We start from the raw sequence: 25,805 nt of genomic DNA, 5'->3' as shown, positions 1-25,805 counted from the left end.
GTAACAATTGCAGCCATGTCGCAAAATGGGTTAAGACATGCTTTTTTGGGCGTTAAATATGGCGCAAATACCAGTAAATGCACAAGCGCAAAAGGAAAAAAAAAACTCCTACAAATGCATATGCAATAAGGTCAGCCACAAAAACAACTCAGTCCATGCCTTTTCAGCACTAATTTTGCACTGTGTGTCTTTAGTAAATCCTGACAGTAGTTTTTAACGTCAAAAGAGGGTTTGTGCTGGCGCAAGCTGTTAGTAAATCTGGCTCCAAGTGTTTTGCCACCGGAACACCTGACAGTTAACAGACTGTGTGTTAAGAAACAATCATGAAAGTGCACTTCCTTTTAAGTTCACTTAAGTGGACTTTTATTTCATTAATATTATCTGCATGAACAGTTTTTTTTGTTTTGTTTTTTTAAATGTACTTTTACGATGTGAAGTACAATGCAGTTAAACACACATTCTTTTTCTCAAAGGTCTGTATGTTTTGTTTTCAGAAAGAGAGAAGACTACTTGAGAACCGGCGCCTTGATTTGGATGTTTGCAAAGCTCGACTCAAGAAAGCAAAGTTAGCAGAGGCCAAGGCTGCTGTAAGGTTTATTTTCACTTATGCTATCATCACATAGCTCACCCTCATGTTTTTTTTCATCTCCCCTGCCCCCCTTTTATCATGGAGTGCTTATGAGCTGTCAATGTAGGAATTAGATCACTCAAGGGACACTTCAGGAAGTCTGCCATGAAAAAGCAAAGATACTCACTGTCTAGCCTGCAGTCCAAATACAGCTCATTATGAGGTTACCAGTGAGTTACAATCCACGTTGCGCAAGCGAATGATGTGGTGTGGCTGGCAAATCAAACACTGAAAGTTTAAAAAAAAAAAAAAATCAAACAGACTGATTCCTATTAATTTGTTAACATACTGGAAGCAGCTTACTTTCATCATTCTGGAAAATGAAAAGGATCTTTATAGAACTAAACTGCCAAACATGATGTGATAAAATATGAGGTTTGGGTAACATATATTGGTTACTGTGTATTTTAAAGCCAAACCATTATTAGTAACACTTTACAATAATGTCTAATTTGTTAACATTAGCTAATGCATTATCCAACATGAACTAACAATGAGCAATATAGTTTTTACAGCATGTATTAATTTTTAAGGTTTATAAAATGCATTCATTTTTTGTTTGTTAGTTCACAGTGCTGCTGACAGATACAGATTTTGATTTCCAAAATGTACACTATTTATTAGTAAATGCAAAAAAAAGGTTAATAATAATTAATAGTAATTGTTTACTATTGTTACTTAATGTAGTTAATGTTCACAAATGAAACCCTATTGTAAAGTGTTATTATTATTACTGTTACTCTAGGTCATTTTATTCATTAGCCCCTGGTCACCACATATTTTTATAAAGTGGCTGTGTAATTAGGGTATCCCTGTGTTAAAAGTGTTACCTCATTGAGAAAGGGTGATTTACATGGTCAAGTTTTTCAGGGACTGGTTGTAAGGTGGAAGATATTCATGAAGAAATTCTTTGATTCAGGCATATGGAAACATCATTATTGGATTATGATTTCACTTATATTTGCTTTTTCATTTCTTTGACTTTCAGTGATTTAAGAAGTGGCTCTCACTGAGTGTAACTTACTCTGAAGGATGAGTCACCTGCTTTGAGTCATGTTTTCATTGATTCCTTTCCTAACTGAGACTGTTTGATAATACACACATTTAGGAAGTGATTTTTGGTAATTTCCCTCTTGATGCATATTAAGTTAAAGTTTTGATGAGGTAATCTAAGGTTAGGACAAGACCAGACCAGACCAGACCTCTATAAATTTATATAGAAATCTCTACCTCTATAAAGGAACCTGGTTGTTTGTTCTTTTTGTGTGAGCAAGAGAATAAAATTTTATATATAAGCAGGGTTTCCCAACCAGATGTCCATGAAACCGGATTAGACTATGAATACCTTTATAAACCTTTATTTTTGTTTTTTTGTACAAGGGAGTAAAATTATGACTCAGTCATCAGGGGTTTTTTTTCCCGACTTTCCAATGGCCAAATATATTAGATTGCGTGCACTGTGTCAGATATTTACCTTTCCATGTATATACTAACACACCTCTCTGTTGTCATTTGCACAGTGTGAGGGAGATGTGAGTATCTTTGTGTGTGTGTGTGTATGTGTGTGTGTGTGTGTTTTCTCAACTGCCTTTCATCCTTGGCTGCCTCATGCAAGCAATTACTTGTACAGGCCTGATAGATAGATAGATAGATAGATAGATCGATCTGTCACCTCTGTGGTGCCATAATTATATATATATATATATATATATATATATATATATATATATATATATATATATATATATATAAAAAAAATTATAGGAATATGTAAAGCAGGGTTTCCCAACCGGTTGTCGATGAAATCCATGATGGAAAGGTCTGTGCGATACAAGAGAGAAAAAAAAACTGTATATATACAGGGCTTGACATTAACACCCACCAGTTTCAGCAGTGGTGTGTAACACAGTCATTCCCACTAGCCACTTTGGTGGGTTGATTTTTATATTTAATTAAATAAATATATGCGCTGCAAGTTTCAGAGTGAAGCACAATGTTTTAATCCTTATGCGGTGTTGAAAACCCTGTTACACCTTTGTTGTTCCCGGTTAATGTAAAAATTGCTTGTAAATCGATCATTATGCTATATTCTTACTATATATTGGATTCAATCTGTTTTCTTTAAATTAGGACAGGTTTTGTATTTCTTTTGGAACTTTAGGTTGATCATAGGCCTCACTGATCTGAGCTTATGAACCTCAGTTTTTGAGTGAAAAAAACATTATTTGTGGACTTGTCATTATTCAACAAAATATGGAGAAAATGCATTGTTTATCACACTACTGTGCTTTAATGTTTAACCAGGAAGGTTGTTTTGAAGTGCTTTTATTTCGTACAAAATGGAACAAAGTCACACTTGTGGTGTTCCTACAAACAAATAGTGTATATATCTCCTCGTTATGCTATATTATCACCAAATAGTAGATTCAATCTTTTTGTCAACTTGTTTTCTTTCAGTTGTTCACTTTGTTAATCAATCGACTGAAGTGACGACACTGAGTCGTGCAGCCCTGTGGCACGGCAACTAACGCAGTACTCGTTCCGTATCTCAGGGAACCAAGGTTACGTTCGTAACCGAGTATGTTCCCTTTCGATACTTCACTCATACTGCGTGTGGGGAATGAATTCAACCACGCCGTGCCATGGGAGGGAACGACTGACCCTATCTTGGGCACCAAGGGGGCCCAGAGGATAAGTAAGAAGGCCGAAGTTGAGCCCTTTATGTTACACTTGCTAAAGAGGGAGCTAGCTCCCTAAGTATGGTATGATGACGGGGCTCATCAGAGGCCGTCATATCATACTGAGAGGACCTGAGCATGTAAGGTCGGTATGTCCAGGTTATAAAATCTGACAAAAGTGGACGGCGAGGACCAGCCGGCCGCCTCACAGATGTCCTTGATAGAGACACCACTAGACCAGGCCCACGAGGAGGCCATACCTCTAGTGGAGTGGGCTTTTACTCCTATGGGGCAATCTAGGCCCATAGACAATAGCATAGAGCAATAGCGTGGACTATCCAATGCGAGAGTCGTTGCTTTGTGACCGGAAGCCCCTTGCTGCGGCTGCCAAAGCAGACAAAGAGCTGGTCAGACTGCCGAAATGGCTGCAACCACTCGATGTAGGTCCTCAACGCCCTAACTGGGCAGAGTAACTCCAACTCTTGCTCGTCCGTCGAGGGAGGTAGCGCTGAGAGGGAAATGACCTGTGGTCTGAATGGGGTCGAGAGCACTTTGGGGACGTAGACATGCCTGGGTTTTAGAATGACCTTCGAGTCGTTAGACCCAAACTCAAGGCACGCAGGGCTCACGGAAAGGCCTGCAGAAGAATAAGCTCTGCCAGCCAGAGCAGAGGTAGTTCCGCAGGGCTTAGTAGGAAGGGCCCGTTTATTCTTCCATCCCACAGCCCACGGCCACGAGAGGACAGAGATGAGCGGCCACAGCCTCGTCCAGGGGTGGCATTTGCTCGTATCCCTTCTCGTGAGAGCCATCCACGGTGGTGAGAGCTGCAGATGTAGTAGTGCGTAGGCGGGCCGAGTAGGGGGCGCGCCACGACTTAGTCAGCTCGTTGTGCACCTCAGGAAAAAATGGTGCAGAGCACTGGCGAGGGGCCTGGCGGCGTCCGGGCAGGAACCACTCGTCCAGTCTGCTGCGTGTCGGCTCTTCAGGGGGAGCCCACTCGAGGTTGAGTTCCTCAACAGCCTTGGAGAGGATGTGGAATAACTCGCGTATATTCCTGCCCTGGCGTCGATGTGCTCCAGAGACGGCAGGTGGGCGGGGTCTTCAGAAGCCGCCAATGCTGTCATCAAGCGGCTCGTCCTCAGAACTGCCAAATGATACGAGGTCGCTCGCTTCAGCTGAGGGACGCTGATCGGGGCGGGAGAATAGGATGGGAGAAGACTCTCTGGGCGGAGAGAGTGAGGCACGCAGGGGCTGAGCCGGCGTGAGCTCACTCGTCTCCGTGCGCTGAGCCCCTCTGTCCCGCTGTTTCTTCCTCGCAGGCTCGTGGGAGGAAGAGAATGGGAGGGCGCGAGGGGCGGGACCACTTTTAATGAAGAAAGCGCTCCGCAAGCACAGAGAGGCGAGACTCATGTTCTCACAATGAGAACATGAAGTCCCGGTGAGCGCCGCCTCTGCGTGGGGCTTGCCCAGGCAGAAAATGCACTCACCGTGTCCATCGTCCAGACGCAGAGGGGCTCTGCATGTGCCACAGTTGTGGCGCGACATTGAACAATGTCGCAGCGCTGTGAAAACGGCATTTAAAGTGCTCTTTTTAAAGTGGTGAAAACCACTGGAATAGGTCTTTTAGAGAGCAGTAATAAACCGCTGAAATATGATCTTTTTAAAGCGTTGAAGCGCTGAGAAACCGGAAGCGTGAAGCAGGCAGCTCGAGAGCGGCGCTTGAGGGCTGGCAGTCTGCGAGGGTGCCGGCGCTGCAGGCGGTCGGTGAGTCTCAGCTGGTCCGCTGCAATGCCTCTTCAACGGCAAGGACAGAGCTCGTTCCAGTAGGCGAGAGAAGGGGTTCAGTCTCGAAGTCCAGCGAAGAGAAGCGCCGTCGTTGCAGAAGGAGAAAGATCTGAAATCCTATGGCGAAGTGCCTGCTTATATAGCCAGTCACCCTGCCCATTTTGGCGGGCTTTGGCGCGCTGCTTCGCCATAGGCTCGCACAGCTCCACCGTGGAAAAAGGAGTTTATCCCACACGCAGTATGACTGAAGTATCGAAAGGGAACAGACTTTTAAAAACGATGCCGTGGCTGCCCACATTCGCTCTGCGTATCCTTGACGACCGTGTAAAATACATATATATATATATATATATATATATACATACATATATATATACATATATATATATACATACATATATATATATATATACATACATATATATATACATATATATATATATATACATATATATATATATACATACATATATATATATACATATATATATATACATACATATATATATACATATATATATATACATATATATGTATGTATATATGTGTGTATATATATGTATGTATGTGTATATATGTGTATATGTATATATATGTGTGTGTGTATATATATATATGTGTATATATAATATAATATAATATAATATAATATAATATAATATAATATTATTATTATTTATTTATTTATTTTCTCCTGCAGCTACCTACATCCGCATGAGGCAACGGTTTACACTTCTAAGCGCATGCTCAGTGTGCATGAATGGTCATGTGAAATGCATTTTTGGTCGTGTAGTGCAGACGGAGATTCAGTATAGCCAGTGTAGACGAGGCATTAGTGTAAACGGGCCTGAGAGATGGCAACCCGTGATGTTCTAACCAGAGCCCTTCAGTCAGATTTGGAATTATGTGAATCCATGTCAACAGTATCAACACCGAAATCAATCTGCAGCAGTCAGGTACAAACTCTTTAAGTTGTTTATGTTAATTATTATTATTATTGTAATATTATGTGCTTTGAGACATGAAGTAGTTTAGCGCCATCTCTTGTGATGCTTTGCAGAGAACAGCTGTGTGTGTGTGCATTCGTGTGTTTTGGAGGAGGCATGGCTTTGGCCAGAGATTTGCAGGGAGGGTGGGATTGTATGCTAGCAGGCTAACGTTAGCATTTCCTAGATCACCTACTGCATCTTTAAGATAAACGGTAATCTAACACAGCCAGCAGCGCAGACTGCTTTTCATCATGGACAGGTCGATTTTAAGTACATGGATAACAAAATAAATGTTATACAACCTATTTTATTTGTGAAATGAAACAAATTCTATATTTCAAAAGATAAGGGGCTTTTGACATTTTTCAGAAAACAGACAGACACTGCCAATCAGGAGGAGATAGAGGGCTCGAGAGGTATGATATGACCCATGACAGACCAGTAAATGAAAAGTGGGTTTATTTATCAATACGTTTTTTTAGACAGATCAAGCATCAAAGATGTGGTCATTGAGTGTCAGCATCCAGAAGGCACTCACTGCTTGCTACCCAATAGTAAATCAGTATGCTAAATAATGACATTTTACTCAAGGCTTAAACCCAAGTTATTAACTTGCAAGCATTCTTCTTAAAACAATTAGTTCAGGCATATTGGTGACTAATAATATATCACCAAACCCTCACCAAAAAATTATTGGTGTGGTTTCAAGAAAAAAAGCAAACACCAAGAAAATGATATATCTAATGTTAAAAAAGCTATTCATGTGACATGCTAAGCATCTCAAATTTGTACACCATTTGTTTACTATATGTTTACACTTTGTAGATCAAATTGTTAGGATAAGGGAAGAGTATGAGACTGCTGAAAGAAAAGGAAAGCCAGAAAAGACAAGGATGACCTAGGTGACCTTGAGACAGGCCCTAAACAATTAAAACTTGCCCATTATCCAATAAACTATTTTAAGTTTCAAATGAGACCATTCAATTCAAAATGGTAGGACAGTTTGTTCATTCAGAGAACATTAAAAAATGCTGTTCACAGTGCCATGATGGCCTCATGGCAAGGCTTTAAAGGGTTAGTTCACCCAAAAATGAAAATAATGTCATTTATTACTCACCCTTATTCCACACCCGTAAGACCTTCATTCATCTTCAAAACACAAATTAAGATATTTTTGATGAAATCCGATGGCTCAGTGAGGCCACTATTGCCCGCAATGTCACAGAACCTCTCAAGATCCAGAAAGTTGCTAAAGACATATTTAAAACAGTTCATGTGAGTACAGTGGTTCTACATTAATATTATAAAGCGACGAGAATACTTTTTGTGTGCCAAAAAAAATGCTTCGAAGCTTTACAAATCTTTTGTCTCGAATCAGTGGTTCGGAGCACCAAAGTCACATGATTTCAGTAAACGAGGCTTCGTTTTTGATGCCAAGATAATTACGCAGCTCTGATGTATGACGAACGGTGCATCTATGATGAGCAGCATATTCTGGTGGTGTGCAGGCTCTTTTCCAAGCAAATCACATGGAAGCCATTTACACACAACGCTGCTACTCACATCAAGTAAACCTCATCCTTTGTTACACATGCAGAGCGGTTCAAGAAGCAGCACATTTTTCAACTTCTCACTTCTAAACCACAAGATGCAGATTGCGGTACATAAACAACTTGGACTATGTGGCCATGAACTTGCTCAGCTTTCAAGAATTCGCTGGTCATGTCAGCTTGCATTTGTTACCGCAATGCTAGAAAACTACAGTGCTGTCTTAATGTGTCTTGAAGAAATAAGACCATCTGGCCTCAGGATAAAGTTGTGCAAAGTTGTGTTTTCTGTGGTCTACATGATGGTAATAGTTGAGTGTCTGTTGTCCATTTCCCAAACGTACGAAACAGCACAAAGCCTGTACAACAGGGCAAAGGCTATTTGTCAGGCAATTTACAGTGATGATCAGTCCATATCTCTTTGACGCAAACAAAAGCCAATAAAACAATTTGTTGTTGAATCAACTTGTGGTGCTGTTGGTGCTGATCTTGAAAGCTCTGCCAATTTGAAGAGTGGATAGGATGATTAGTGAGCTCAGTCAAGGAGATAGTATCTGAAGGGTGTACAGGCCTGTCACCCATCTTCAGTAACCTTGTCACAGGATCTGCTCAATGAAATTGCACTGCACTACAATCCCTAGTGAAAAATAAATACACTTAATTGTATTCAAAATACATTTATTTTATAAGTATACTAAAAATACATTGACATGTCTGTACTAACTGAAAATCCACTGTTGTAAGGGTGGACCTCCTACAGGGGTTCAGGCTGTAGGGTTGCTGAGCGACTAAAGAGACGTTATCAGCAAGATGGCAGAAAACTGTACATTTCTTGTCTATAACCACCCACTGCAACTTATACCAACGACGGAAATAAGCGCAGTTATAATAGCAAAATATGTGGGAGAGCGTTGCTACAGTGTGACAATATTGTATTGCAATAGGGAGCACATTAATGTTAATACTAAATCAAAACTAGTTAGCACATCATTTGTAATAGAAAGGGTTTAATGACAATATCTGATTATGGTTACACTTAAAATAATTACAAAATAGATGTATGAGATGATAAAATCATATACCATTATTCGTACCCAGCATGTATGTCAAAAGTTACCTGAGAGAGTGAAAGAGAAAGAGAGAGAGAGAGAGAGAGAGAGAGAGAGAGAGAGAGAGAGAGAGAGAATGCCCAAGAAAAGCCAAGAATCAAAAACAGAGCAACAGTTACAATCTTCTTTTATCCCTTCCTTGACCATGTGACTGAAACCAAAATATGAGACATTCAAACTGACCAATCAGGACATTAAAACTTCCCCCACTGTACTAAAGGTGTGACCATTTGTAGACCCCCGATGAATATACATTTTGGCCTACAGGCCTTGATCACCTTCAACACCTTTGTGCCTTCCAAATGGCCCTTGTAGCAAGAGAGAGCGGGTTGAAACAGTAAAGCAAATGTCTTTGTTCGTTTTAAAATATCTTTAGATATTTTCAGTCTTACAGATCCCTCCTTGGCACCGTTGGCCACACTCATGGAGTCCAAAGGTGGCACAGTCCACAAAGACATGCTTTCTGTTGTGTGTAGATGTCATCTTCAGACTTCTTGTCCAGACTTGTTGCAATAGCAGTTGGTCAGTCTTTGTTCTCCTTTCAGTCCTGTGAGAGATCTTCATCGAATGGTGTTGCACTGCTCATTGATATGCAAATCATCCATCAAACACTTCACACCTCCACAAGAATCAGGCACTGATGATGGTAGAACTCAGTTGTCCCTCCTTTGAGACAAGACACAGGATTTGAACTTGTGAAGCAGGGATCCTGTGATTTAAAAGAACATATAGCACAACAAATAGCAAAAGCATACATATGGCATTTGTCATTGGTCAGAGGTTTGATATGGTCAGATTAAATTTGTCTCTGGCAATAAGCCCTTAAAACGATGTACTTGATAAAGTGGTCAAGGTGGGAATAAAAGAAGATCTTACAAGCTCTTACACTGTTTCTGGAAACATTGAAATAAATTGCATAATAACAAAACAACAATTGTTGGTTTTAAGCCCCCCTTTATCATGAAGAGTATCAGCAAAATATTCAGTGTAACCAAATACAGAGATTCAATTGAATTAATGTTCAAAACAATCATTGTTACAAGTCAAATGGACAAAATACAAAGAAACAAATAAAATAAGCTTCAGAATTGTTTCAAAGGCATTAATGATATTACAGTTTTTGTGCTTAAGTAAGAAGGAGAAAAACATACATTTTGATATTTAATTTGGTGAGACAAATGATAATTGGTTTAGTGAATCTAAAGAAAAAACAAAATTCACAGTTATAATACAGTCTAAACTTAAAGACTTAAATAATATGCATACATTTTGTGATGCATACGTGAATGTAGATTTGACTTTGGGTGTGAAGATCAAATCTATGTGGCTGCATTTAGCTGTGGCTATGTGTAAATGCAATCATGCTCCAAACAATGGTGAGAAGGTTTTACAATTGTGATGTAAATTTGGTCCTGTTTTTGTAACAGGGAGCCAGCTTGAAGATGTGAGTATGAGGTGTGATCTGGCTCAAAATCTTTCAACACCAATGTTTTTGTTAAGGAGCATGATAAAAAGTGCAAAGTTCAGAGTTACTGAATCCTGCTGTGAGGAAAGCATTTTCATGGTTAATGCAATTGTGAATCACATTGTAGCCACATGGCAATTCTTTGCTCCTGTACATGGTTTTACTCCAGCTATATTGAAAATAGCTAAGTTTTCCACTTAGGAGACAAACAAATTCAACATAGTCACACATGCACCTAGAAATTGCAATACAATTCCAGTACTACACTTATTATTCCAATTAACACAAGATACATGGCCTAGAATGGATAACATCTACAACCTTTAACCTAAGTGTTTCATACAACACTTACAGTAAAGCAATCGTGTGTTTTAAAGAATAAACTCAGCTAGTCTATGTGTACATATAGTATCACAAACAACTTTAATGTGTGTTCTATGAGCACAATGTGTTTAGCACAATTACAAATTTGGAAATACAAACAGGATCATTGCAATTTGGATGTTTAACTATTAAACTTATTGCTATTGGGCTGCTAATCCACTAGCAAGTGAAGTCAGTAGCTGGAGGCCTTGCATGAACAATGCAGTTAACTCACTAAGAGATTTACCTGCAAATGAGCGTTGATCTTTACTCTTAGAATGTGGTTTCCTGTTTTTCTGAAAATAAGGTGGAGGTCTACCCCTATCCAGTGACCAGCATTTTTCCTCTGTATGGCCTATTTTCTGACAGGAACTGCAAAAACCTGCTCTCTTTGCCACAGGGTTGTTTGCTGTGTTCTCCTGGAGTTTGAGGATTTTCATGACTCTCTAATGCTTGCACACCATGCGTTCTGGTACATGACTCTGCGCTATTACGGTGCTGCATCACCTTAAGAACTGAAATGGGCACACTTTCTTGATTAGTGGCCTCTGAACAAAACATTCCAGATTCATTAGAGCAAGTCACCTCATCTAAGAAGTGAACATGCTTTTTAGCCCCATCGCTGTTAAGCATTTTGGGAGACTTTTTAGCATTTAGCTTAGCCATGAGATCTGCAATGGTCTCCTTGTGTGTTTTTTACACTTTTCAGTCAGGTCTAACTGCTCAGCTAGTAAATTATCTAGCTGTGTTTGAAGATCCCGAATCTTTACCTCTGACTTTTGGGCCTCTGCATTTTTAGAATGCACTTCTTTACATTTAGCATCTATACTTGAAAATAGATGTGTGGTCACATCACGCAGCCGCGCACAACTTATGAAGTTTAAAGCCTCAATTATTTCGCCACGTTTTGATTTATTTTGATGTTTGCCAATTATGTCCCACCATTTGAGCATTTCATCATCTGAACATTTAATCCCAATATATTGTTTCTTGAGTTTGCACAAAGTAGGCTCAACTTTTTTGCTCCATAAAGCAAACAATGCGTCACTCTTTTCAGAAATTTTGCCTTCCATCCCTGAGGAGATCTGAATATCATACCATTAAACAATGAAAACAGACTTACCCATTCCTTGTTGAGAACGTCAGCTTTAATCCATTCACAAGATCAACTGTGAAAAAATGTCCTCATTCTGATGACCGATCAAAGTAGATTTCAGAAAACTCACTGCAAGGGATCCCGGGTTTCGGCACCATCTGTAAGGGTGGACCTCCTACAGGGGTTCAGGCTGTAGGGTTGCCGAGCGACTAAAGAAACGTTATCAGCAAGATGGCAGAAAACTGTACATTTCTTGTCTATAACCACCCACTGCAACTTATACCAACGATGGAAATAAGCGCAGTTATAATAGCAAAATATGTGGGAGAGCGTTGCTACAGTGTGACAATATTGTATTGCAATAGGGAGCACATTAATGTTAATACTAAATCAAAACTAGTTAGCACATCATTTGTAATAGAAAGGGTTTAATGACAATATCTGATTATGGTTACACTTAAAATAATTACAAAATAGATGTATGAGATGATAAAATCATATACCATTAATCGTACCCAGCATGTATGTCAAAAGTTACCTGAGAGATAGAGAGAGAGAGTGAAAGAGAAAGAGAGAGAGAGAGAGAGAAAGAATGCCCAAGAAAAGCCAAGAATCAAAAACAGAGCAACAGTTACAATCTTCTTTTATCCCTTCCTTGACCATGTGACTGAAACCAAAATATGAGACATTCAAACTGACCAATCAGGACATTAAAACTTCCTCCACTGTACTAAAGGTGTGACCATTTGTAGACCCCCAATGTATATACATTTTGGCCTACAGGCCTTGATCACCTTCAACACCTTTGTGCCTTCCAAATGGCCCTTGTAGCAAGAGAGAGGGGGTTGAAACAGTAAAGCAAATGTCTTTGTTCGTTTTAAAATATCTTTAGATATTTTCAGTCTTACACTGTAAATGCAATTATTTCATGCTTCCATCAAGCACAAACTTAGTACACTACAAATTAATTTTGCAAAGTAGGATACCTTTTACAAATGCTATTGGGGACCGTTGAAATGTATATTAATCCTTAAAGTACACTGGCTAGGTTCTTCAATCTAGTTTGTTCCATCGCCCCTTAAAAGTGTCTGAAGTATTGTAATAATATGATTTAGCATAGGCCTATAAAGGCTACAGCAGTGGTTCTCAAACATTTTTCCCAATGGGCTGCACTATGGTCCAAGTGCAAGTCTCATGGGCCGCATATCATTTACATATGATGTCACCAATGAAAACCAATCAAGATTTAATGTTATGGTATTAGCAGATAATATTATTATAGTACCTAGATGTTGCAAACATAGAAGAGTCTGTGTTTTCTGGTGGCACATACGCTATTTTATTTCTGTCACACTCAACAAATACTATAAGAAATTCGTTTTTGTTTCACAGTGTGTTGAAATTGATATGACAAAGTCACATGAGCTAAGTGAAACTCTCTTGTTCAGTAAACTCACTTTACTTAATTCCCTGATATACAGTATGTCACAGAAAATGAGAACAGTGTATTACACCAAATAAAAACTAACTTACTGACATTAGCATTACAGTAATCAGATAATAAAACTCAATGAACATACACAAAATATATACAAGCACTTTAAGTAACTATTTAACTCTGGATGTAAATTCTCTTCAACAGCATCATAACAGTCTCCAGACAATGACAGAATGTTATATGGGCCACAAACACCGTAATAAGCAAATGTTACTCAACCCTTTTTACAAACAACATTGAGCACATTGTAATTACAATCTCTGATGATATCAAGCATTCTGTCATGTCGCAATCCCAGTATCTCCGCAGCATTAATTTTAGTAAGGTTTATCAATGTTTTCACTAGTGTTTGTAAGAGTCTTTTTTTTTCAGTAATGCGTATGAATGAATGAATGAATTTCACTAAGGTTTATCAATGTTTTCACTAGTGTTTGTAAGAGTCTTTTTTTTTTCAGTAATGCGTATGAATGAATTTCACTAAGGTTTATCAATGTTTTCACTAGTGTTTGTAAGAGGCTTTTCAGTTATGGATATGAATGAATTTCACTATGGTTGGTTGATGTTTTTTGTTTCACTAGTATGTGTAAGAGGCTTTTCAATAATTATGGCCCCCCCCCCAAACTCTCCTCACCTTACTTTCACAGGCCGTGAAATGGAATTCATCTACAATTCATCTTTTGCTGTACTTTTGCTAAACAACTGAACTCGCTAGAGTGCACACTATTGGGAATCTGTGTTGCAGATTTGGCACATTTCTCAGAAGGAAACCTTATTAGAGTCTAGAAGCTCATTGCAGCTAAAGACATTTGAAATTGAAACATCTGGTTTGTTTATGCTAACAGGTGCTGTAAGGGCAGAATTTCCAATCACAATTTGCAAGTAAAACGATTTACAGTGGGTACGGAAAGTATTCAGACCCCCTTAAATTTTTCACTCTTTGTTATATCGCAGCCATTTGCTAAAATTAAAAGATTAATATACACACAGCACCCCATATTGACAGAAAAACACAGAATTGTTGACATTTTTGCAGATTTATTAAAAAAGAAAAACTGAAATATCACATGGTCCTAAGTATTCAGACCCTTTGCTGTGACACTCATATATTTAACTCAGGTGCTGTCCATTTCTTCTGATCATCCTTGAGATGGTTCTACACCTTCATTTGAGTCCAGCTGTGTTTGATTATACTGATTGGACTTGATTAGTAAAGCCACACACCTGTCTATATAAGACCTTACAGCTCACAGTGCATGTCAGAGCAAATGAGAATCATGAGGTCAAAGGAACTGCCTGAAGAGCTCAGAGACAGAATTGTGGCAAGGCACAGATCTGGCCAAGGTTACAAAAAATTTCTGCTGCACTTAAGGTTCCTAAGAGCACAGTGGCCTCCATAATCCTTAAATGGAAGACGTTTGGGACGACCAGAACCCTTCCTAGAGCTGGCCGTCCGGCCAAACTGAGCTATCGAGGGAGAAGAGCCTTGGTGAGAGAGGTAAAGAAGAACCCAAAGATCACTGCGGCTGAGCTCCAGAGATGCAGTCGGGAGATGGGAGAAAGTTGTAGAAAGTCAACCATCACTGCAGCCCTCCACCAGTCGGGGCTTTATGGCAGAGTGGTCCGACGGAAGCCTCTCCTCAGTGCAAGACACATGAAAGCCTGCATGGAGTTTGCTAAGATGGTGAGAAATAAGATTCTCTGGTCTGATGAGACCAAGATAGAACTTTTTGGCCTTAATTCTAAGCGGTATGTGTAGAGAAAACTAGGCACTGCTCATCACCTGTCCAGTACAGTCCCAACAGTGAAGCATGGTGGTGGCAGCATCATGCTGTGGGGGTGTTTTTCTGCTGCAGGGACAGGACGACTAGTTGCAATCGAGGGAAAGATGAATGCGGCCAAGTACAGGGATATCCTGGACGAAAACCTTCTCCAGAGTGCTCAGGACCTCAGACTGGGCCGAAGGTTTACCTTCCAACAAGACAATGACCCTAAGCACACAGCTAAAATAACAAAGGAGTGGCTTCACAACAACTCCGTGACTGTTCTTGAATGGCCCAGCCAGAGCTCTGACTTAAACTCAATTGAGCATCTCTGGAGAGACCTAAAAATGGCTGTCCACCAACGTTTACCATCTAACCTGACAGAACTGGAGAGGATCTGCAAGGAGGAATGGCAGAGGATCCCCAAATCCAGGTGTGAAAAACTTGTTGCATCTTTCCCAAAAAGACTCATGGCTGTATTAGATCAAAAGGGTGCTTCTACTAAATACTGAGCAAAGGGTCTGAATACTTAGGACCATGTGATATTTCAGTTTTTCTTTTTTAATAAATCTGCAAAAATGTCAACAATTCTGTGTTTTTCTGTCAATATGGGGTGCTGTGTGTACATTAATGAGGAAAAAATAATGAACTTAAATGATTTTAGCAAATGGCTGCAATATAACAAAGAGTGAAAAATTTAAGGGGGTCTGAATACTTTCCGTACCCACTGTATATTTTATTTACGTAGGCTACTATTTATTTTTGTTGAATCCTCTGTTGACCTGTTAACTGCATGAAAAGTAACAACGTAAAAAGTATTTAAATAATTTCAATTCATACGTCACATTTAAATCCGCAGCATAATGTGAGACCGTCAAACCGCCAAATCATTCTTCCAGTTAAACAGGCTTTTTAAGTTTTATTTATTTTTTCATCACTTACATGATTTTATGGTGAAATTTGTTATTTTTCATGTTAATCAGGTCAATTTTGATCAGGAACAATGCACTGTGACTTTAATTCAGTGTATGCGGCGCAGCAAAAACAGACTCGGTGCCGAAATGATCCAATAGACCCTTCTCCAACGATCGTGGCACTGCCGCTTCCTCGATGCGCTTCCGCGCCACCTCTGCGTGCAGTGGGAATAAAGGCTGCTTTCACAGTGCATGCGTAAAGGGAGCATAAGCAGCACATATTTTTTTGGCGCCTGTGTTAACAGATTACAAAGATCACATTTTAACAGTGTTTACCTTGTAAATACAGGTTGGCTTCTTAAAGAAGGCAAATTTTGAATGCTTTCTTATGATAGGCCTACCTAATTTGTGATTGATTTCTGGAGCGTCATTTCCCAAAAATGAAAACTGCTGTCAATGAAAATGCTGAGTGGCTGGTAACTTTGGAAAACCACTTGCCACAAGTGGCTGCCTGGTGAACAAAAAAAGTTAATGTCAAACCCTGTATAAACACACACACACACACACACACACACACACACACACACACACACACACACACACACTAACCCTACCCCTAAACATACCCATCACATTTGTTTTTGTTTTTTTTTTTGTTTTTTTTTTTTAATAAAGACATTTGGTTTACGAGGACACAGGAAACCATAAACCATATTTACGTTGTAATACCCATGTCATTATACACATTTGTGTCCTCATAAACCACATATGCCAGAACACACATACACACACACACAGGCTACATATATATATATATATATATATATATATATATAATGAATGTATGAGAGAGGTCACATTACTTGAAATTTCAGAAGGTACTAAGATATAAAATGTTAGGTCATAGGATTGGGAAAGGTTGGGAACCCCTGTTATAGGAAATTACGTAGTTTAAACACTATTAGTCAGACCAGACGTATTTGTGTTTATTCTTTCTATTAATTGGTATTGGTGAGCATATGCTGTAAATGACTTTTCATAAATGTATCACTCAACAAAGTATGTAAGTAAGGGGGAGCTATGATTGTGCTCAGCATATTGGGAAACTAATAGATGATGATTCAAGCCACAGTTAGTGAGAATCTTGTTTATTATTTACAGGAGCTTATCAAGGCATGTTGAGACCAGAACATTGTGCTCTTCATGATACACAGCAGTGCAACAAAGGAAAACTGCTTTTGTTTTCAGTCTGTCACTATTATTATTTTTTTTTACAATACAAAGTGTGACAAATTACTAAGAACTTGTTAGTTTTTATTTGAAGTAATGTGATGGATACTTGAACACTGAACCACTGAAACAAAATTATGAGTAAAAAACACTGAAAAAAGATTGAGTAACAGTTACAAAATGCAAATAAATGATCATGCTTTATATTTTATTTTAAATTTGAAAAATATGCATCTGCCCTCCTAATTTGTCTGTTTTTGTGTGCGTGTGTGGCAGAGGTTACAGGCTGGTTTGTCATGTGTTTTTTTTATTTTTAACTTTCATTTGAAAATAGTGTTGTCTACTGGGTTAGTTCATGTGGACGCATGATTCTTTGTAAAACTCTGTTTTCCCCCCTCCACCTGTAGGCTGCGCCTGACTTTCAGGAGACTAGGCCACGCAATTATGTTCTGTCCGCCAGTGCATCTGCGGTAAGAAGGCTGCAGACCCTTAGCATTAGAAGTCTTCCCCCACACTCTTTCTTCTTCTTTCTCCCTCTTTCAACATGACCCTTATTTGTATATACGTAATTCCCCACTGATATTTGCACCAAACCTTTTAAATTTAGATTAGCAGGATGTCCTCCAACAGTCTGTTCTTCATGGGGGTGGTATAGCACTGTACTGTTGTTTTGATAAAAAAAAAAAATTGGCTTAAATACAAATTAAGTAATAATAAGTCTCCCTTTTTACACCTAACAACTTTATCTATAGGATCATTATATACCCTTTTGCCATTTACATGAAATCTTAGATGGTTGAAATGTGCAGGTGATAATGAGAAAAAGGCCTCACTGAAACTTTTCCATCGTTCCATCGTCTTACTTTTTCATTCCACACAGTGGGATAGTGAAGTTGGTGATTCATATCTGAGTGACAGAGAAAAGGTTGTATGAACTTGAATCTGAAGTGAAGCCTTAATTTAAACCCACTGTAGAGTAGTGTACTTAGACATGCAATATTTATTGTGTGTCTTTGTCTCATTAGCACAGCTCAGTGATGGTAGCATATCCTTTCAATACTTGTCTGAGATCTTGACCCATTGTTTAAAAACTAGTCCTGCTTTTTACTCTGTCAGTGTTGTGCGTTTACCCCAGTAACATTGTCTTATTTCTCTTCCGTCTTACAGTGTTGTGTCTATGTGCCTTACCCTGTGTGTCTGATTAATGTTTTGGCAACAGCAGATGCAATACATGTGTATTCAGTTGATTACTCCTAGTAAAACATAATAGTGGTTTGTAGTCTATGTGTGTCTTTTTAGATATGTTATATACATTACAGTTCAAAAGTTTGGACACAGCTACTCAGTCTGTACAAATATTCTTAAATGTGGGAAGTCATTAACCTGTTAACTGTCACCCCCTTTTTTGAGCATAGATCTGAACTTTAAATGGTTGTAATTCGTGAATGCTTAGACAAGGCTTGACCCTGTAAATACAAAGAAGGCAAATTTTGAGTGTTTATGCTTTCTAATGATGCCTAATTTGTGATGATTTCTAAAATATGTAATAGGGGAAAAAAGGCAATAAAAGTGTGCTAATTGTCTCTCTACCAGGAGAATGACAGTTAACAGGCTATATACAAGCTATATATATATATATATATATATATATATATATATATATATATATATATATATATATAATATGCGTGCAACTCTCTGGAATGCTCAATTCTGATTGGTCAGTTGTGGTATCTAGCAGTCTCATCCCCATCATCCATGCCAACTCTTTATCAGTCTACTCATCTGGGTAACACAGCTTTCACCATCTTGCGTTTCAGTTATCAATTGATTTTATATATATATATATATATATATATATATATTATACACACACACAGTATATCTTACTGACCCCACTGTGTATGTACATATATATAATGTGTATATATACATAAACACACTCACCAGCCAGTTTATTAGGTACACCTGTTCAACTGCTTATTAACACAAATCAGCCAATCACATGGCAGCAACTCCATGCATTTAGGCATGTAGACATGATCAAGATGATCTGCTGATGTTCAAACTGGGCATCAGAATGGGTAAGAAGGGTGGTTTAAATGACTTTGGATGTGGCATGTTGGTGCCCGACGGGCTGCTCTGAGTATTTCATAAACTGCTGATCTATAGGGATTTTCATGCACAACTATCTCCAGGGTTTACAGAGAATGGTACGAAAAATGAGAAAATATCCGGTGAGTGGCAGTTCTGTGGTTGAAAATGCCTTGTTAATGCCAAAGGTTAGAGGAGAATGGCCAGACTGGTTTGAGCTGATAGAAAGGCAACAGTAACTCAAATAAACTCTTGTCACAACTGAGATATGCAGAAGAGCGTCTCTGAACACACAACACGGTGAACATTGAAGCAGACGGGCTAAAGCAGCAGAAGACCACACCGGGTGCCAGTCCTGTCAGCTAAGAACAGGAAACTGAAGCGACAGTTTGCACAGGCTCACCAACGTTGGACAATAGAAAAATGGAAAAAACATTGGCTGGTCTGATGAGTCTCGATTTCTACTGCGATATTCAGATGGTAGGGTCAGAATTTGGCGTAAACAACATGAAAGCATGGATCCATCCTGCCTTGTATCAACAGTTCTGGCTGGTGGAGGTGCTGTAATGGTGTGAGGGATGTTGTCTTGGCACACTTTAGGGCTCTTTGAGCATCGTTTAAAGCCACAGCCTGCCTGAGTATTGTTGCTGACCATTTCCATCCCTTTATGACTACAGTGGACCCATCTTCTGATGGCTACTTCCAGCAAGATAACGTGCCATGTCACAAAGCTCAAATCATCTCATACTGGTTCTTGAACATGACAATGTGTTCACTATATTCAAATTAAAGATTTAAATGGCCTCCACACTCACCAGATCGCAATAGAGCACCCTTGGGATGTGGTGGAATCATGGATGTGCAACTGACAAATCTGCATCAACTGTGTAATGAGGAATGTTTCCAGCACCTTGTTGAATCTATGCCACAAAGAACTAAGGCAGTTTTGAAAGCAAAAGGGGGTCTAACCCAGTACTAGCAAGGTCTACCTAATAAAGTGGCTGGTGTGTGTGTGTGTGTATATATATATATATTTACAATATATATATATATATTGTTTCAGCAAATATTTAAAAAGCAATTCTTTTTCAAGTATGTCCAAACTTTTGACTGCTCCTGTAATATATCTTGCATTTGGTGCTTTGAAATCATACTGATGTCATGTTATTGCAGAAGTCAAAACAAAAAAAAATTCCCTGCGATGAAAATTTACAGTGGAAAGCAGGAGGGGAAAACCTTGCTTTTATTCTTTCACTTTTATTTAAAAATGTGTCTGATGTGTCTGATTACATTAGAATGTCTCTTCCAATCTCAAGATCATATGAAGCTTAACAGTACAACATTTTTTGATGTTACTTAAATTTAACAAATGAATTTTAGTCGATATTTATCCCCGTGGGTCTGTATATGTAAAGAAAGTGTTTCTGGTATGTTCACTGTTCTTTTCTTGTTGTTATGCTGCATGTTCCAGCTCTGGAGTGAGGAAGTTGATAAAGTGAGTATTCGGCAAGATCTGTCTGATTGTATGTTTTCAGACATGTCTTTGTTCGCTTGAGTTCTCAGGGAGCAATTAAATCACTGTGTATTCATTTCTGTAATAAATGTTCGTATACGTGTATAATGATAGTCTTCTGCTTATATTTACAACTGTACACAAATCTATACATCTGTCAGTCTTTAAGAAGAAAATCAGACTTCCTAACAATCAATACAGATTTCAGCAAATCTTAAAGGGTTAGTTCACCCAAAAATGAAAATTCTGTCATTAATTACTCACTCTCATGTCGTTCTATACCCGTAAGACCTTCGTTCATCTTCAGAACACAAATTAAGATATTTTTAATGAAATCCGATGGTTTAGTGAGGCCTCCATTGCCAGCAAGACAATTAACGCTTTCAAATGCCCAGAAAGCTACTAAAGACATATTTAAAACAGTTCATGTGACTACAGTAGTTTAACCTTAATATTATAAAGTGACAAGAATACTTTTTGTGCACCAAAAAAACTAAATAACGACTTTTCAACAATATCTAGTGATGGCCGATTTCAAAACACTGCTTCATGAAGCTTCAAAGCTTTACGAATCTTTTGTTTCGGATCAGTGGTTCGGAGCACCAAAGTCACGTGATTTCAGTAAACGAGGCTTCATTACGTCATACCTGTTTCGTAGGGGTGTAACGGTACACGTATTTGTACCGAACATTTCACGAGGTAAATTCTAAATGGAAGTGATCATCCCTATGCCCTATGTGATCATCCCTATGTGAGCAGGGCACGCGTGTGCCGTATGTAGCTGTTTGGAATGCACTTGGCAAAGGGAGCGGCATAGTTTCCTCATTATCTTCAGCTGGGATGTTCCCGTGAAGACGCAGCACAGTGTCCGTCAGCAGATGTCGCTGTTTTAACGGCAAAATTTTATATTTTAAAATATGCTATATAATAAATAAAAAAGTAATATATATAAAACTTTTAAAAATATAAATTGTATATTTATTTATGCCGGCGCTGCGTTTTCACGGGAACATCCCAGCTGAAGATAATGCGGAAATTATGCCGCTCCCTTTGCCAAGTGCATTCCAAACGGCTACATACGGCACGCGCGTGCCCTGCTCACATAGGGGTGATCACTTCCATTTGGAATTTGCCCTGTGAAACGTTTGTTACGAATACGCATACCATTACACCCCTACTGTTTCGAAATTTCAATAATTCACGTAACTTTGGCAGTTTGATATGTGATCCGAATCACTGATTTGAAACAAAAGATTCGTAAAGCTTTGAGCCATCGGATTTTATCAAAAATATCTTAATTTGTGTTCCGAAAATGAATGGTCTTACGAAGGTGCTACACATGTATCTTGCTTTGACATCATAATATCTGTCCAGATATATAAGGCAACATGATCATGATTTATAATTATGAGTGGATACATTTGTATTTGTTATACTCAGTGTTGGGGAAAATTACTTTTTAGTTCATTGCAATATTGCGTTACTTAATTTTTATGAAAAGTAACACATTACATTACTTTTGCGTTACTTTTCTCACCTGGACTGGGCTTGCTTGTTTGTTTTTTAATAACAACAAAAAAGTTCAATTTTTGACAAATATTAAGGCCCTTTCACACCAAAAGTTAAACGAATAAGCCTCAGGCTGAATTAAATGCATATTTACGCCTGTACAGTAGAGGGCGCAGCTCAAACAAACCTTTCAGCTGTGCTGCCATTCTGGATTAAAGAAGAATAGGATACTGGAGGAGAAGGAAGTTCAACATTCTTATTTCTAAATCTAATCTGAAGTAATTTTTAGTTACTTACTAGTATGGTTGAATTAGATCATAGAAGGTCAGCAGCAAAGACATTGGTTAATAATTACATGCTTGCGTAAAATTCTGAGATTGCATTTTACTGTTTTTATTCATTTTGTGGAATACTGAATGTTTTCGTGCAAGTGAGATGAGTAAATGCATGTTCACATTTAGTCTAGAACTACAATAACCTTCATGTTTACAAAGCGCACACAACACCTCTGCAATTTATTTCTCTCAATATGAGGACAGGAGAGCCATCAGTCAATAAATGTGAAAAAGTAACTTAGATATTTTGTTGTAAATTGAAAAAGTAATGTTACTTTACCAATTACTTGAAAAAGTAATCTGATTACATAACTCAAGTTACTTGTAATGTGTTACCCCCAACACGGGTTATACTATCTTTAGCCAAAAGAGACCTTTTTGTTACAGCAGCTGCAGAATTCAGACACTTTTTCCCAAGAAATGTTGCTTTCATGTCATCTTTATTGTAAATGGGATTTTACAAATGACATTACATGAAACAGAGAAATTACAGTATTTGTCTGACCATCATACTGTATGATAGATAGATAAAGCTAATTTGCTATAAACAGTTCTGGTGTTTTTCAGTGACTAGTTATACTAGTCACTAGTGTAATTTGTACTAGGTGCATGTTTCATGTTCTTTCTAATTGCATTACAATCACCAACAATTCATGAATGGTGTTAAGTGGGGGAGTGCTGAGTGGTTAGAATACATGGTGAGAGCAGATGTTGAGCCATGTGGGTCATGTGAGGGATGTGGGTTGTGGTTCAGAGGTCTGTTGTGTGCTCATTCTGTTTCCCCTCTGTCTCACCATGATTTCCTGTCCTCTTTCAACTGTCTCTTTCAAAAACTGGCAAAAAATTCATAATAAGATTAAATAATATCAAATCAAAACATTGTGTTGCTGAGTAATTTTTTCCTATAAAACAACAACAAACAACCTTTTTATGTATGTTTGTGTGTGTGTGTGTGTGTGTGTGTGTGTGTGTGTGTGTGTGTGTCTCCACCAGGCAGAGCATGAGCTGCGTGTGGCTCAGACTGAGTTTGACAGGCAGGCAGAGGTGACACGCCTCCTGTTGGAGGGCATCAGCAGCACACATGTGAGTACCTGCAGTCCTAACATTCTAACTGTTCATTTTGGACATTACGCAAACAGAATGCATTGCAGTGGCATCATTTGAAGTTAACACTATTCAAATGTTTGGGGTCTTTTTAAAAAAAAAAAAAAAAAAAAAAACTTATTCAGCATGGATGCATTTAATTGATCGAAAGTGAGAGTGAAGACAAAATGTTACTATAGATTTCAAATAAATGCTGTTCTTTTGAACTTTCTATTCATCAAAGAATACTGAAAAAATGTATTGGAGTTTCCACAAAACTATTAAGAAGCACAGATGTCATGAACATTGATAATAAATGTTTCTTGAGCACCAAATTAGCATTTTAGAATGATTTAATAAAATGTGTTTTAGTTACATTTTAAAATATATTCAAATAGTAAATAGTTATTTTACATTATAATAATATTTCACAATATTACTATATTACCTTGGTGAGCATAAGAGACTTTTTTCAAACACATCTTACCCCAAACATTTAAATGGTAGTGTATGTGTTTTTCAAATAAGGACATAAGAAAAGTCACTATTTCAAATAGATTTTTCTATTGCAGGTGAACCACTTGCGTTGTCTGCATGAATTTGTGGAGGCCCAGGCTGCCTATTACACACAGTGTCACAAGCACATGCAGGACCTTCAGAAAGAGCTGAGCAGGTGAGAACTTCAGTTAATCACTGCAAACTGCAAAAGCTGCCCATAAACAAAAATTTGGTGGTTTACTTTAGTTCACATTAGTCTATTCTTGATATAGACAGATGTGACACAACCAGTTATTAGTAACAAGGGGTTTCTCCCAGACATTCCCTTTATAGCAACAGGATTCTAGTAAAGAAAATCACAAGACTTCTTGAGATCAACTGTTTTTTTTCTCCTTTTTCTTTCCTCTGTTCTCAGCGCAAATGGAGATACGTGAGTAACTTTTTCCATCACGCTGAAAAAGGAAGAGCATTACAGACTAAATTTAAAGGGATAGTTCACCCAGAAACGCGTGACACGCATATGAGCTTCCATATTTACCATATGTGATACACTCTATGTATGTGTGTTTATATGCAAGTAAAAGCCTAAATTAAATCTGTTTAATTTTGAATCTGTGCTTCTAGGTTCCCTAATGCCTTTGCTGTGAACGCCTCCACATCAGGGGTGTCGACAGGCCCTTCTCCCCTTTCCACTGCCACTCTACCTGGGGCTTCTTCACCTAGTCGTCCCCCAAACCCCTCCAATGCCCTTGAGCCCAGCACACTGAAGATTGAGGAGGTGAAGCCTCCCGCCACTGGTACTCGCAAGGCCAAAGTGCTGTATGACTATGATGCTGCAGATACAAGTGAACTTTCCCTTCTCGCTGATGAGGTAGAGCATGATCAAAATCTGTTTTCCCTCCTTAACAGTTAGTAATATTCATTATATCAGTATGAGTGATTTTAGTAAGTTTTGTATGTACTGTAGTGAGAATTAGTGTTTTAATGGAATCTGTGTAGCTATTTTAAATAAATTAAAATATTAATAAAATTTACTCACCCCCATGTCATCCAAGATGTCCTTGTCTTTCTTTCTTCAGTCGAAAAAAAATTACGGTTTTTGATGAAAACATTCCAGGATTTTTCTCCATATAATGGACTTCAATGGACACCAAACGGTTCAAGGTCCAAATGACAGTTTCAGTGCAGCTTCAAAGGGCTTTAAGCGATACCAGACGATGAATAAGGGTCTTATCTAACGAAACGATCTGTCAAAAAAAGCTTATGCTGTATGTCCTACGCCTTCCCTATTCAACTTATGGAACGAACGCAGCGGCAGTTACATTTTTCCGTAAGTTGAATAGGGAAGGCGTAGGACATAAAGCATAAGCTTTTTGGAGAATACAGAAATGCGGTTTTGGCGGAGGCACTTAGAAGGCGAACGTTTGTTTATATAAAGCATATACAGTTGTATTTTTTTCGAAAATGACCAATCGTTTCGCTAGATAAGACCCTTATTCCTCGTCTGGTATCGTTTAAAGCCCTTTGAAGCTGCACTGAAACTGTTATTTGGACCTTGAACCGTTTGGTGTCCATTGAAGTCCATTATATGGAGAAAAATCCTGGAATGTTTTCATCAAAAACCTTAATTTTTTTTTTTCGACTGAAGAAAGAAAGACATGGACATCTTGGATGACATGGGGGTGAGTAAATTATCAGCAAAAGATTATTT

At 38.5% G+C, this 25,805-nt stretch overlaps 1 protein-coding gene across 6 annotated transcripts in view; it reads left to right on the top strand.

Moving 5' to 3' along the window:
* sh3glb2b (SH3-domain GRB2-like endophilin B2b) overlaps positions 1-25,805 on the top strand; it is a 42,005-nt gene that overhangs the window by 12,867 nt on the left and 3,333 nt on the right. The window contains exons 5-11 of one of the 6 annotated variants that reach the window (XM_051893297.1): positions 495-587; positions 17,470-17,532; positions 20,628-20,651; positions 23,507-23,596; positions 24,169-24,269; positions 24,510-24,524; positions 24,719-24,965. In XM_051893297.1, the coding sequence (XP_051749257.1) occupies positions 495-587; positions 17,470-17,532; positions 20,628-20,651; positions 23,507-23,596; positions 24,169-24,269; positions 24,510-24,524; positions 24,719-24,965 (633 nt within the window). The remainder of the gene's footprint in view (positions 1-494; positions 588-17,469; positions 17,533-20,627; positions 20,652-23,506; positions 23,597-24,168; positions 24,270-24,509; positions 24,525-24,718; positions 24,966-25,805) is intronic. The other 5 variants (XM_051893298.1, XM_051893300.1, XM_051893299.1 and 2 more) reach the window with 5 other exon arrangements.

Source organism: Ctenopharyngodon idella, chromosome 5, assembly GCF_019924925.1.
Source record: "Ctenopharyngodon idella isolate HZGC_01 chromosome 5, HZGC01, whole genome shotgun sequence".
NCBI lineage: Eukaryota > Metazoa > Chordata > Actinopteri > Cypriniformes > Xenocyprididae > Ctenopharyngodon > Ctenopharyngodon idella.
Note: the sequence above shows the minus strand (reverse complement) of the source record. Positions and strands in the feature narration are given on the sequence as shown.